The sequence below is a fragment of the Microtus ochrogaster genome (genome assembly GCF_000317375.1).
Source record: "Microtus ochrogaster isolate Prairie Vole_2 chromosome 6 unlocalized genomic scaffold, MicOch1.0 chr6_random_2, whole genome shotgun sequence".
NCBI classification, from domain to species: Eukaryota; Metazoa; Chordata; class Mammalia; order Rodentia; family Cricetidae; genus Microtus; species Microtus ochrogaster.
In genome coordinates this window covers 9845465-9861330 of record NW_004949095.1, presented here as the reverse complement: position 1 = coordinate 9861330, position 15866 = coordinate 9845465, and the positions used below count along the sequence as shown (strand labels likewise).

Here is a 15866-nt window from a genome sequence, read left to right as displayed (position 1 = left end):
GCCTCATATGTGGCACGAGGTGAATCACTTTGCTCTATCATGTATTCACAGTAACCATGATGATCTTTTCTAAGTAATCATAACTGTAGTAAATCTCCCTGTATACTGTGTTTAGGTTTAGATGTTACTCACTAGTATGATTTGCCATGTTTCCATTTTTAATTCAGTTTGAAATGTATTCTAATTTAAACATTCCTCTTTGGATTTTTTTTTTTAAAGACAGGCTCCATGTAACTGAGCCTGGCTTTGAACCTGAACTCTTGATCCCCTTGTCTCCAGTTCCCAAGTGTTAGGATTACAGATATTCACCACCATGGTGCAATTGGTAGTATGCTTCTAAGCAAGCATGCAGACTTGAGTTTAGATCCCAAGCCTAGACTCGGAAAAGAAAGTGGTTACATAGAGTTACAGTCATTAGTTGGTGAGTCTAGCTGTTATTTCTTTCTCAGCATGAGATAGCCAATAATCAGACATCGTTTGCTGTCTGTCCTAAAACTTTTGATGTCTTGAAGAATAATTGAATTGTATCAAAATGGTTAGTAAGTTGAGTTTGGTATATAATGCTAGAAGCTTACCAACATGTACACATCTCAGCACTGGAAAAAAAATCATAGGCAAATCATTCACTTAAATTATGCCAAGGACAATGTACTAAAAATCTTTCAAATTCTACATGGTTTAGATAAATGTGATATGTAGTTCTTCATTTTAGTTGTTTTTAATGAACTATTGTTATACTATTTATCCCATATATATGTATGTGTGTATATATGTATACATATATACACACATACATATCCCTTCCCCTCCCCTAACATCTCCCAGGTCTAGCTCACTTATTTCTAATATTCAGATATATGATTTTATCTTTATCAGTCTGAGGGAAAAGGCCATAGCAGTGCTGGAGATGCAATATATGAAGTGGTGAGTCTTCACAGAGAGTCTGACAAAGAAGAGCCAGTCACTCCTACTAGTGGAGGGGGGCCAATGTCACCCCAGGAGGATGAAGCAGAAGAGGGTAAGAACTTAAGTGTGTTCAAAAGTGGAGTGTACGTGTGTGTGTGTGTGTGTGTGTGTGTGTGTGTGTGTGTGTGTGTGCATATACACGTCCTCAATCTGGGCAGTTTGGTGATTGATAGTTGTTCCTAGTTCCTGACACACTTATTTTAGATTCTTTGACATGCAGAAGGAGATTTGGTCCATTTGGTTCTTTTTTTTGGTTGCGCAGTCCCCAGTGCCTAAGCATTATTAAGCCACTATTTAAACTTGGTAATATTGCTCTGCTAATTTGCTTCCTATTTGATTTCAAATATTTGTGAAGTATTTAATGAGAATTTACAAATTCTCTGAAGTATTTTTAGAATTTCTGTAATATATTCTGCTTATCTTTGACACTTTTCAGTTTCAACCTGTTTTTGTTGTTTCTATATTCTTTACCACTTACTTCTGAAATAGCACAGTATTTGTTCTATTTACTATATGAATTCTGGTGAGAGATGCTTAAAAGACTCTTATGTCATCTGACTATGGGCACAGTTCTCTTGATAACAAACTACGGCTAAAATGACAGATCTTAGCTTTAAGCTTTTACGATTGCCTCTAGTATGGGATTTGTTAATAGTACATTTATTTTTTCCTTTTTAAAAATAATATATATATATTTTCCGAGACAGGGTTTCTCTGTAGCTTTGGAGCCTGTTCTGGATCTAGCTCTTGTAGACTAGGTTGGCCTCTAACTCACAGAGATCTGCCTGCCTCTGCCTCCTGAGTACTGGGATTAAAGGCGTGCGCCACCACCGCCCGGCTTATATATTAATTAGAACAGAAGCCACTTGCTTATGTCACTCAGCTGCATGGGGCAGTGCTGATATTTGAACCCAGTCTGTTTGATTCTAGTAAACCAGTCTGTCAAATTAAACAAGTAACTAAATTTATAAGCATCATTTTAGATCTAAGGCAATTTTGTCCATAAGAAAACTAATCATTTAAAAGCATATAATATGTTAACATTGTTTAGATAACATCTTTTTACTTTCAAAAATTTCCATCATCCAAGAAGTAAAAGCTATTATCTAAGAAGTCACTTCTTGTTTCTCCTTACCCTACCCCCTGGCAACCAATAATTTGCATTTTTTGTTTTTTGTTTTTTTGTTTTTTCCCCTTGTCTAGGAGATTAATGTGAATAGAGTTATAAAAATACTGTCTTTCATATGTGTCTTCCTTTTCTTGGCCTAATAGTTTTGACAAAGTCCTCATTGATGCATATTACAGCATTAGTATTTTATACTTTTCTTGTCTGAATAATAGTGATATAGTTGTGCCAAGTAGTAACCCATTACCAGTTAAGACACATTTGAGTTACTGGACCAGTTAGATGTTATAAAGAATATAATGAACATTTATATGAAATTATTTTTGTTTATGTGAAATCATTGTGCATCAAAAGGCAAGCAGAGAAAGCATAACAGAAAGTAAATGATTTCTTGCACAGCAGCTTGAAGAGGCACCTTCTGATACTATGAAAGTTAGCCAGCATGGAAGAAGCTTTCACTCATAGCAAGCTTGGTCTCATAATGTTCTACAACTCAAGTGTGAATGCTACTTAAATAACAATAGAAAACAGTATTGTTTATTATGTATAATATATTACTAATATATTACACATTATTATACATTTTAAATATACTTATTTAATATCTATATTACCTATAAATAATAAATATACCTGATGAATATATACATTTTTGGGTAAAAACCTACTAGTAGGCTGACTATATATTAAACATTATATATCTACATAAGAAACCAGCATTCCAAAGTAGCTATACTAAGTTTTCATCAAGACCATCAAAATGAGTTCTTTGTTTTTATATGATTATTTGTTCTTTGTATCAAATGTCTAGTTACACAAATTTAAAGTTTCTAATGAAAAATTTTGTGTAGTTTGAACATGTCATATGAAAGTTGGACTACATCGAACTGACAATCTGCAGTGGCTCCAAGGACCATAGTTTTCAAAATGATACTGTTTGTTGGCAAAAACAATAGTTCTTCACATTTTTTTGTCCATGTAGTTGCTTACATGTCTTTTTGATAAGGACTGACCTACACCAAACAGTATGTTTGAAGAGATAAACTGTAGTGCCTTTAATTTTCTGACTGTGGATTATACAATACCATGTCCATAGTGATCCAGCAATTATAGGGTTTACTTCTATAGTAGGTTCCCCTATTTTGTTTACAAGAAAGTTATTAGAACACCACATTTCAAGTACTATCATAACAAAATGCCATTACCTTTAGAAATGTAAAAAGCAATGATCAAATCAGAACAAAACAAAATTAATATTCATTAAGAACTCCTTATACAAGTTAGTAATTCTGTTTATTTAGTAAAGAACTTCTTACTTCTAATTTTGAAGGCTAAGTAGCATGAATTAAGTGGTAAGTTATTTGGGTGTAACCCAGGAAAGCCTGTGCCATCTTACCCTGAAGCCCATGGGAGTTCATAAAGCATGAATTATGCATTCATCTTTAAAACACCACATAGCTAGAATGCCACTTTTCATTTCTTGAAAGGTAACATTTTAAACATTTAAATATTATTCTAGATATATCATCTAGTATTTTCTAGATAGCAGTATTTAGATTATCCAGGTTTGTCTAAAATTGTACACTCTACACAGGAAAATATAACACAACCTAATACGAAACACTACCTTATTATTTATGGTCTTTCATCATATTTGGAAACATCAACTACCATGATGTTAGGGTGACTGAAAGCATTGGAATCATTCATCTTTTCACTTGAGGGGAAAACTATATTTTTCTTGAGGTTAATTTTTATGTACCCATTTTTAAGAACTGTCTTGATAGAGCTGCATAAAAGTAACCACATGGAAATGGAAGAAACAGGAACAAAATAGATTTAGGAGTAATTTAGAGTTAAAATTAAGGAAGTTTATCAGTATGGCTATAGGATAGGGCAATTTCAGGCTCCCTCTCCTCAGCTGCCCAAGGAACTAGCTGGAGACATCTCCCTGGACACCTGGGAACCCCTCTAGAGTCAAGTCTCTTGCCAACCCTAAAATTGCTCCCTTAATTAAGATATATACTTCCCTGCTCCCATATCCACCCTTCCTTTATCCCAACCATCCCATTCCCCCAAGCTCTCCCCATCCTCCCCTTCTCACTTTTCTCTCCCCATTTCCCCTTACCCTATCCCAGCCCACCCCCAAGTTCCCAATTTTTGCCCGACAATCTTGTCTACTTCCAATATCCAGGAGGATAACTATTATGTTTTTCTTTGGGTTCACCTTCTTATTTAGCTTCTCTAGGATCACAAATTATAGGCTCAATGTCCTTTATTTATGGCTAGAAACCAATTATGAGTGAGTACATCCCATGTTCCTCTTTTTGGGTCTGGGATACCTCACTCAGTATAGTGTTTTCTATTTCCATCCATTTGCATGCAAAATTCAAGATGTCATTGTTTTTTTACCACTGAGTAGTACTCTAATATATATATATTTCATACTTTCTTCATCCATTCTTCCACTGAAGGGCATCTAGGTTGTTTCCAGGTTCTGGCTATTACAAATAATGCTGCTATGAACATAGTTGAACAAATGCTTTTGTAATATGATAGGGCATCTCTTGCATATCACCATAGAATCTTCATCTGGCGATGGATGGAGATAGGGACAGAGACCCACATTGGAGCACCGGACTGAGCTCCCAAGGTCCAAATGAGGAGCAGAAGGAGGGAGAACATGAGCAAGGAAGTCAGGACTGCGAGGGGTGCACCCACCCACTGAGACAGTGCTGCTGATCTATTGGGAGCTTACCAAGGCCAGCTGGACTGGGACTGAAAAAGCATGGGATAAAACTGGACTCTCTGAACATGGTGGACAATGAGGGCTGATGAGAAGCCAAGGACAGTGGCACGGGGTTTTGATCCTACTGCAAGTACTGGCTTTGTGGGAGCCTAGCCTGTTTGGATGTTCACCTTCCTAGACCTGGATGGAGGGGGGAGGACCTTTGACTTCCACAGGGCAGGGAACCCTGACTGCTCTTAGGACTGAAGAGGGAGGGGGAGAGGAGTGGGAGTAGAGAGAGAGGGAAATAGGAGGCGGGGAGGAGGTGGAAAATTTTAATTAAGGAAGTTTGTAAATGAACCAATTACAGCAGAAAAGGCAGGAGCGAGCAGCAATCAAAGGCTTCACATTTGTTTATAGTTTATGTAGTGATTGGATGATCTTGTAAAAGGGGAATGCAGGAGGAAGAGTAGGTTTGTAGGTGAGGGTCTTGAAGATTTATTTTAATTTTATTATGAATAGTAAAGTAGACTTTATTTTTTGAGCTCTACATTTTTCTCTGCTCTACTCCCTGCCTCTCCCCTTTCCTTCAACCCTCTCCCAAGGTCTCCATGCTCACAATTTACTCAGGAGATCTTGTCTTTTTCTAGTTCCCATGTAGATTAGATCCCTGTTTGTCTCTCTTAGGGTCTTCATTGTTGTCTAGGTTCTCTGGTATTGTTATTTATGGGCTGATTTTTATTGCTTTATGTTTTAAAACCACTTATGATGAGAACATGTGATAATTGTCTTTCTGGGTCTGGGCTACCTCACTCAAAATGATGTTTTCTAGCTCCATCCATTTACCTGCAAAATTCAAAATGCCGTTATTTTTTTCTGCTGTGTAGTACTCCATTGGGTAAATGTACCACATTTTCCTTATCCATTCTTCAGTTGAGGTACATTTAGGTTGTTTCCAGGTTCTGGCTATGGCAAACAATGCTGCTATGAACATCGTTGAGCACATGTCCTTGTGGCACAATTGAGCATCCTTTGGATATATACTCAAAAGTGGTATTGCTGATTCTTGAGGAAGGTTGTTTCCTAATTTTCTGACAAATCGCCACACTGACATCCAATGGGGCTATACCAGCCTGATTCCCACCAGCAATGCAGAAGTGTTCCCCTTACCCCACAACCTCTCTAGCATAAGTTGTCATCAGTGTTTTTGATCTTGGCCATTCTCTTACAGGTATAAGATAGAATCTCAGAGTTGTTTTGATTTGCATTTTTCTGATGACTAAGGAAGTTGAACATTTCCTTAAGTGTCTTTCAGCCATTTTAGATTCCTCTGTTGAGACTTCTCTGGTTAGGTCTGTACTCCATTTTTTCATTGGATTATTTGTTCTTTTGATGACCAATTTCTTTGTATATTTTGGAGGTCAGACCTTTGTCTGATGTGGGGTTTGTGAAGATCTTTTCCCATTCTGTAGGCTGTCATTTTGTCTTGTTGACTGTGTTCTTTGCCTTACAGAAGCTTTTCAGTTTCAGGAGGTCCCATTTATTAATTGTTTCTCTCAGTGTCTGTGCTACTGGGGTTATATTTAGGAAGTGGTCTGTAAGGTAGACCTTTTCAGTCATTAGAAGTAGTCTTGTACTGAGAGTTCTTTTATAGTTAGAAACTTGTGAGAGTCATAACATGAAGTAATAATAAGGCCTGAAATTATTTTAGTGGCAGTATGGAATAGTTGGGATCAAATTAGACATTAGATCACTGATATTTTAGCAATATGTCCAGACCCCAGCCAAAGGGTCTGCAGAAAAATAATCTGAACAATCTAAGGAGGAGAAGGCAGTGCAATGCAGGTGCATGAATGGAAATTCTGAAGCAGATAATACTCTGCCTTGTCATAATGGAGCAGGAAGTCCTTTGGAAGAAGAATTCAAACCTGAGCATTGGATTTGTGTATTTGAAAAGTCCCCTGGTCTTCTTGAGAGTGATTCTACTGTATTGAGAATGAGCCTTGTTTTTGATTGAATAATAGAGATGAGGGAGGGGAAAACAGTGTTTGAGATATTCTTTCAAGAAATTTGATGAGTAGATTGAACTAGAAATACTAGGTTATTCTGGGCAATTGATGGCATTTTTAGGGTACAAGAGGTTTAACTGTCTTTGTATTTGAAAAGGGAAAGTTAAAAATAGAAAGGAATTCACACACCTAATTCTTAAGCATAGGTTTTCTGACTTGCTTCTCTGTGTCTTTATAAATGCTGTTTGCTCTGCTTAGCAGGTTTCTTACACTTAACTCCACCTGAGTAAGTCTTTTCAACCATGGCATGTTAACAACATAGAGAAAACGGTAATTTTAGTAAAACAGCAGATTCCATGACATATTTTAGTATGTTCCTCAGGCAAATGATATTTAAATATACTTAGTGAAGAAGACTAAGGAAGAGCTTTGCAAACCCGTGTATCATAGTATAATGTAGTCATAGCAGATAATGTCAGAGAGAACCATTTCAGGATTTCGGAAAATGACCAAAATCTGAAAGATGAAGACTGGTCTATTAGAAAAATTACTAAACCTTGCTTGTAGAGATTTGTTATAGTGAACTCTGATAATTAAGTTCCAAGGAATACTTCGGCTCATTCTCAATACTGGTTTATTTTTATGATAATGTTGAAAACAAAATCCCAAACCAGTATTACTTTTGATACTGGAAGGAATTTTCTTCATTGGAAGAGACTATGAAAAAACATTATTTCTGAAGCATTGTTGACAATAGTAGTTGTAATTTTTTAGAGCAGCAGAGTGGGAACAAATTCTCGTTAACAAACCATAGGTCTGCCAACATCTTAGGAGTTTTGGAACGTCACAAAATTCTGTTTAGAAAGTTTAGGAAGTTGTCTATACATGCAACACCACATACTCCTAGGAGGTAGCAGAGAGGGCACATATCTCCGTGCTGAACATGAACCATAGAGTAATGTTTCCAGAATCATGTCTCCTAAATTGTTTGTTTCATTCTTTTATGTTATGTCGAGTGAGCTTTTTCCAGGTTCTATAAATAACTGATTATCATACAGCCAAGTCCTCAGTATTTCCTTATCAACAGGTGGAACTCTCAGACCCGAGATTTGGGAATCAAGAATCTAAGCAGTACTTAGCCCTATCTGATCTTTTATTCTTCTTTAGTCTGTGTTACTTGTATCAACTATCATTTTGAAATTGGTTGTATTACTTCTCTTAGAAGTATTGGTGTTTCTAGGCCTGAAGTAGTGACACATTTCTTAAATCCTAGCACTCGGGAGGCAGAGGCATTTGAATTTCTATAAGATCAATAATTACATCCAGGGTTACACAGGGAGACCCGTTCTGAGGGTGAATTAGTAATGTTAGTATATCTCATTTTATTTAGCATAAATTCATTTACCATAGTCCTCAATCATATTTTACTGTTCTGATTTAATTTCTCACCATATATGCCTCTGACATTCACACTTGTAGAATATACTTTTGCTATTTTCCCGTATTATTTTTTTCCGTATTATTTTTAATTAATTCATTATCTCTCTATCTCTCTGTCTTTGTTTCGATCTGTCTCCCTTCCTTTTCCCCTCCTTCCGCTCTCTGTTATATTTCTGTCTGTCTGTTGGTCTTTCTTTTTGCATTTGTGTGTGACTCACATGTTTTGGAGTGCATACAGAATCTGTAGAAGAAAAGATGTAGAAGTTCTCTTTTTATCTTGTGGTTTCCAGGTATCAAACATAGATTGTTAGCTTCAAGCACAGCAGATACCTTTGCCCGTGGTATGTGGAACTTGCATTTGCTTGTCTTGTCTTTCTTTTTTCTCTTTCTTTCTTTCTTTCTTTCTTTCTTTCTTTCTTTCTTTCTTTCTTTCTTTAAAATTTTTTTATTTTTTATTTTTTTAAAATTTATTTATTTATTAAAGATTTCTGCCTCCTACCTGCCACAGCCTCCCATTTCCCTCCCCCTCCCCCAATCAAGTCCCCCTCCCTCGTCAGCCCAAAGAGCAATCAGGGTTCCCTGCCCTGTGGGAAGTCCAAGGACCACCCACCTCCATCCAGGTCTAGTAAGTTGAGCATCCAAACTGCCTAGGCTCCCCCAAAGCCAGTATGTGCAGTAGGATCAAAAACCCATTGCCATTGTTCTTGAGTTCTCAGTAGTCCTCATTGTCCGCTATGTAAGTCCGGTTTTATCCCATGCTTTTTCAGACCCAGGCGAGCTGGCCTTGGTGAGTTCCCGATAGGAAATCCCCATTGTCTCAGTGTGTGGGTGCACCCCTCAAGGAGTTCCTTGCTCGTAATCTCTCTCCATCTGCTCCTGATTTGGACCTTGAGATTTCAGTCTGGTACTCCAATGTGGGTCTCTGTCTCTGTCTCTGTCTCTGTCTCAGTCTCCTTTCATCACCTGATGAAGGTTAGTATTCAGGAGGATGCCTATATGTTTTTCTTTGGGTTAAGCTTCTTATTTAGCTTCTCTAGGATCACGAATTATAGGCTCAATGTCCTTATTTATGGCTAGAAACCCAATATGAGCGAGAACATCCCATGTTTCTCCATTTGGGTCTGGCTTACCTCACTCAGGATAGTGTTTTTTATTTCCGTCCATTTGTATGCAAAATTCAAGAAGTCATTGTTTTTTACTGTTAAGTAGTACTCTAATATGTATATATTTCATACTTTCTTCATCCATTCTTCCATTGAAGGGCATCTAGGTTGTTTCCAGGTTCTGGCTATTACAAACAATGCTGCTATGAACATAGTAGAGCATATACTTTTGTTGTATGATAACGCCTCTCTTGGGTATATTCCCAAGAGTGGTATTGCTGGGTCCAGGGGTATGTTGATCCCGAATTTCCTGAGAAACCGCCACACTGCTTTCCAGAGTGGTTGCACAAGTTTGCATTCCCACCAGCAATGGATGAGTGTACCCCTTTCTCCACAACCTCTCCAGCAAAGGCTATCATTAGTGTTTTTGATTTTAGCCAATCTGACAGGTGTAAGATGGTATCTTAAAATTGTCTTGATTTGCATTTCCCTGATCGCTAAGGAAGTTGAGCATGACCTTAAGTGTCTTTTGGCCATTTGAAGTTCTTCTGTTGAGAATTCTCTGTTCAGCTCAGTGTCCCATTTTATAATTGGGTTGATTAGCCTTTTACGGTCTAGTTTCTTGAGTTCTTTATATATTTTGGAGATCAGACCTTTGTCAGTTGCGGGGTTGGTGAAGATTTCCCAGTCAGTGGGTTGCCTTTTTGTCTTAGTGACAGTGTCTTTTGCTTTACAGAAATTTCTCAGTCTCAGGAGGTCCCATTTATTCAATGATGCCCTTAGTGTCTGTGCTGCTGGGGTTATACGTAGGAAGTGGTCTCCTGTGCCCATGTTTTGTAGAGTACTTCCCACTTTCTCTTCTATAAGGTTCAGTGTGTTCGGACTGATATTGAGGTCTTTCCCATTTGGACTTGAGTTTTGTGCATGGTGATAGATATGGATCTATTTTCATTTTTCTACAGATTGGCGTGTAGTTTTGCTAGCACAATTTGTTGAAGATGCTCTCTTTTTTCCATTGTATACTTTTAGCTCCTTTATCGAAAATCAGGTGTTCATAGGTTTTGGGTTAAAGTCAGGGTCTTCTGTTCGGTTCCATTGATCGACTTCTCTGTTTTTATGCCAATACCAAGCTGTTTTCAATACTGTAGCTCTGTAATAGAGTTTGAAGTCAGGAATGGTAATGCCTCCAGAAATTCCTTTATTGTATAAGATTGTTTTGGCTATCCTGGGTTTTTTGTTTTTCCATATGAAGTTGATTATTGTCTTCTCCAGATCTGTGAAGAATTTTGATGGGATTTTGATGGGGATTGCATTGAATCTATAGATTGCTTTTGGTAGAATTGCCATTTTATCTTCCCAATCCAAGAGCAAGGGTGGTCCTTCCATTTTTTGGTGTCCTCTTCAATTTCCTTCTTCAAAGACTTAAAGTTCTTGTCAAATAGATCTTTCACTTCCTTGGTCAAGTTACCCCAAGATATTTTATGCTATTTGTGGCTATCGTAAAGGGTGATGCTTCTCTGATTTCCCTCTCTGCTTCCTTATCCTTAGTGTATAGGAGAGCAACTCATTTTTTGGAGTTGATTTTGTATCCTGCCACATTACCAAAGGTGTCTATCAGCTGTAGGAGTTCTTTGGTAGAGTTTTTGGGGTCGCTTATGTATAATATCATATCATCTGCAAATATCGAAAGCTTAACTTCTTCCTTTCCAATACGAATCCCCTTTATCTCCTTATGTTGTCTTATTGCTATTGCTAGAACTTCAAGCACTATATTGAAGAGGTATGGAGAGAGTGGACATCCTTGTCATGTTCCTGATTTTAGTGGGATGGCTTTGAGTTTTTCTGTGTTGAATTTAATGTTAGCTGTTGGCTTGCTGTAAATAGCTTTTATTATATTTAGGTATGACCCTTGTATCCCTAATCTCTCCATGACCTTTATCATAAAGTGTTGTTGAATTTTGTCAAATGCTTTTTCAGCATCTAATGAAATGATCATATGGTTTTTTTCTTTCAGTTTATTTATATGGTGGATTACATTGATAGATTTGCGTATGTTGAACCAGCCCTGTATCTCTGGGATGAAGCCTGCTTGATCATGATGGATAATTTTTCTAATGTGTTCTTGGATTCGGTTGTGCCAGTATTTTATTGAGAATTTTTGGGTCGATGTTCATGAGTGAGATAGGCCTGTAATTCTCTTTCTTGGTTGGGTCTTTGTGTGGTTTTGGTATCAGGGTAACTGTATCTTCATAAAAGGAATTTGACAATAACTCTTCTCTTTCTACTCTTCAAAAAACCTACTTGATTTAATTGTAGTTGGTCGATCTGCTCCCAGTGTGGGCTTTACTGATTCATGCTTGGACTATCCCGCATCCCCTACATCTGCGCACCGGTGTCTCTGCCGCGTCCCTTGTCTTTGTTTTTATCCCAGATAGCCACATTGTCTCTCTGTTCCTTCTCTTGAATGCTACTTTTTCAGTGAGTTCTTGCCTGCTCAGTACTGCAAGTAATAAAATTTAAAGAAAGAATGGAAATTAATAGTTATGTTTTCACAGTATCTTTGATCATTCAGTATTAGAGTAAAAAATAGCATTTGTTGAATTGAAAATTATAAAAAACATACATTGAAAATTCTAATTTCTCATGTTCATATGTTATAAGAATACAAATAAGACATCAAATTTCTATTTTTCTTTATTTTTTTCCTTTTCTGTTCTTGACAGTTTTGACTGAGATGTTACCTTGATTTTTGAAGAAAAAATCTTTCCGTTATCACCTCTGTAAAGCTACAAAAACCATAGAGTAGGAAACAATAGTTTCTTTTCTTTTTTAGATAGGCATTCATGCATTTTCAATAAACTGTATTATTAGTTCAGTAATTGACATTCCTGTCAATGTGTCAACGCACACATCAAAAGTTAGAACTGGAGGTGTCATAGAAACGTCTGCCTGCTGGGAGGAATTGGAGTATTCTCTTATTTAATTATTTTCAACAATTTGCCCGTCAAAGCAAAAGTGGAAGTTCAAGTCATTCTAAATTGTCTTACTTTAGTCTGTAATTTAACTAAAATGGGAATATAGATTCAAAATGACTGAAATTGCTTTTAATTTTCTGGGAAAGATCTAGAGTCAAGCGAATTAAGGTGTCTGCTTATTTTTCAGATGCTATTCAGGGAGTATGTTAATTTGAAAGGGTATTAGTTTGAGTGCAAGGAATCTTAGCAGAAAGTTAAGTCCATCACAGCAGTATTATAAGGATCACTGTAAAATTACCTTGTCACTGTTATACATTCCCACATATCTGATTTGCCCTGTACTCTTGCTATTTCCTCATATGAATTTTGAACTGGCCGTTGATTAGCTTCATATTTGCTTTTAGTTACTTATTACGTATAAGTGACAAGAAATTACTTAATGAGATTGATTGGCAGATATTAGTATACTATCCTTTAGTGTACATAACCAAGACTGACAAGATGGCTCAGCCAGTAAAGGCGCTTGTTGCCAAGTCCGATGACCTGAGTTTGGCTCCAGAACTCACATGGTAAAAAAAGAGGAACAATTCAGGAATAGCAACCAAATTGTTGTCCAACCTCTACACATGTACTTTGGTGTGTGTGTGTGTATACAAAATACTTAAGTGTAATAGAACTCTAAAAAATAACACATACATCAACTACTTTTAATTGACCTAGTTAACAGTAACATATGGCCTTTTATGTTTATCATGATCTTTATTTATTTTTGTTTTTGTATTTGACTGACTCAATTCATTTTCTAAATTAAAAAATGCATCCCAGTTTGGTCTTCAACTTGTAGTCTTCTGTCTTTGCTTCCTAAGTGCTGGGATTCCACATCTGTGCCACTATCCCTAGATTAATGTTAATATCTTTAAAAAGTTTTCCCATACTGTTTGGGAAGACGGAAGGACCAGAAGTAAGGGCAAGGGTAGAAAAGAGAGGATAATGGTGTTGGGAGGGAATAAATGTGATAAAACTATATGATAGACACATGTGATGGTGTCATATGATATCTAATATTTTGTACAATAGATATATACCAGTGAAAATTAAAGATAAATTTCCCCTGACTTTACTGTTCATTAGCTGCACAATACTATTCATGATTCACAGCCAGAGAACAAAATAGTCTCAAACACTGATGCTTATTTTCTTGTAGCCTCTCAATTCTTAGTTTCATTAGGCAGAAGGCAGTCACCAGCAGCAGTTACCATGCAAGCCATTTCACAAACAGAAATTGCTTGTGTTTGGCAGCTGCTTAGGGAGCCACAGCCACACAGCTGTTAAGTCTCCCTACTGTTGTGAGATATTCAGAAAAGTATAATTTTTTCCGTTTCTTTTTCCAGATCCTGGGCATGTATTTTCTGTCACTTTGGGCTTTCTCACTCTTTTCCTCTGAAGTACCCCTACACCCCTTCTGTCATGTGGCTGCTTGTCTGCCATGTGGCTGCTTGCTGAACATGATGGACTCTAACTTAAAAGGCATTGCTTTCTCTCTTTCTCTTCTCCATCGCCAAGAGTTACAGCTTGCTGTTCTATTTTTCCTTCTTTTTCCCCCCTCTTAAACTTTAATAAAATGGCCTTGAGCTTCAAAAACAAAATTCTTTATATTCAAATGGAGAGCATATAGAAGACATTAAAAAACAAGCTGTTTATAAATGTGACAGCCATATACTACTTACCTGTGCAGCTGGGCTTTAAATGGTCTTTCTCTAAAAAGTAGGTGTGTGTGTGTGTGTGTGTGTATGTGTATGTGTGTGTGTGCGCGCGCGTGCGCATGTGCGTACTTTCCTGGAGTTTTGTTTTATATTTGTTTGTTTGTTTATTTATTTATTTGCTTATTTAAAACGGTGCCTCCCTCACTCTTTAGGTCCCACCTGGAACCTGATAAACATAAACAGTCTCCTACCTGGTACCACTACTCTTGTTATTTCAGTCTTGTAGCAAGGGTTTAACTTATGACTCATTAAGTTGGTCCTTATCTTAATCACATTAAGGTAGAGTAGATATAGTTATATTCATTTTATAGTTGGGGTCTTTGAAATTGGTAGAAAATTCTGTAGAATGTAATATTTAATTTAAGTGACATGATTCTTGAATTTGGTAGATTGAAATTTGTTTCAGATGCAAGCAGAATTTGAAATATATTTGGAGGCATCGTGAGGTTGGAGAGTCAAGTTGACAGCAGTTGGTGGAGAGACTTGAAGAAATATGGACTGTGTGGGCTTATGTCAAAACCTTCTCAAGGCTTTGAACTAGGTCGTACCATCAGCAAAGAAAAGTTTGAGTTAGAGTGATCCAGCCAGAAGCAAGATTTGTAAAGTACACTTATCAAAGAGCTTATGATACATACATTTGATTTGAGTATATAGAAGCCTAAATTAGTATAATGGCTTTGGAAATAAACAAAGACTGATTTTAGGGCAATGATTGACAGGAAAAGGTAACTGAGTTATACCTGTCACTATTAGCAATTCAAAGGCTCAACTAGGTTATATTGTCCTGAATTTATGTATTCAACATTAATTTCTTACATGTGCTTTTTCCTTTTAAAAATTTTAAATAAAAGTAGCAATGATAGATTACAGAATACAACTTGCTAAGGTATAATCTTGCTCTATTCTAAGGCATACTAATCTTTATCACTTGAATAGAATAATATTTATATATGATTTCAGATAAATATAAAATAATGTGATTCCAGGACTAGAGAGATAGCTCAGCAGTTAAGAGTCAGAGGGGAGGGGATTATTGCCTTCCCTCAGAAAGGTTTTCCTTCTGCCAGATGTTTGAATGTTTGCTCTGTGACCACTGGTCACATAGGCCTGCTTCATGCTTTATCAGCTTCAGCATTACTTGATGTGGTATAATAAGTTAAAATGTATATATGTTTGAGAGACAGATCTTTTTTATCATAATTTTTATGTGCATTGATTTTTTTTTTGACCTGCATGCATGTCTCTACAAGGCTTCCACATTCTCTATAACTGGAGTTACAGATAGTTGTGAGCTGCCGTGTAGATGATGGGAATTGAACCAGGGTCCTCTGGAAGAGCAGCTGGTACTCTTAACCTCGGAGCCATCTTTCCAGCCGTCCCAAGATCATAATTTAATTGCAATATTTCTCCCTTCTCTTCTCTCCAATTCTTCTCACATACTCCTCATCATCTTCCTTCAAATTCCTGATCACTTTTTTCCACTAATTGTTATTACATTCATATATGTATATACATATATATGTTCATGAATATAACCTGACAGGGTGATTTTCATCATGTTTCAAGTGACTTTAAAAATCTAAGTGTTCTGGAGAATGATCATATAGTTTGTCAGCATTGCTATTTGGTGCATCTGGTTACTAAATGCAGGTCAGACTTGGAACTTATTTATTTATTTATTTATTTATTTATTTATTTATTTATTTATTTATTTATTTATTTATTTTTGTTTTTTCGAGACAGGGTTTCTCTGTGG

General features: G+C 36.7%; 1 protein-coding gene across 2 annotated transcripts in view; it reads left to right on the top strand.

Annotated features, from left to right (window-relative positions):
• Rabgap1l (RAB GTPase activating protein 1 like) overlaps positions 1 to 15866 on the top strand; it is a 657680-nt gene that overhangs the window by 133145 nt on the left and 508669 nt on the right. For both annotated transcript variants that reach the window (XM_005363940.3, XM_013352517.2), the window contains one exon: positions 877 to 1018. In XM_005363940.3, coding sequence (XP_005363997.1) covers positions 877 to 1018 — 142 coding nt within the window. The remainder of the gene's footprint in view (positions 1 to 876; positions 1019 to 15866) is intronic.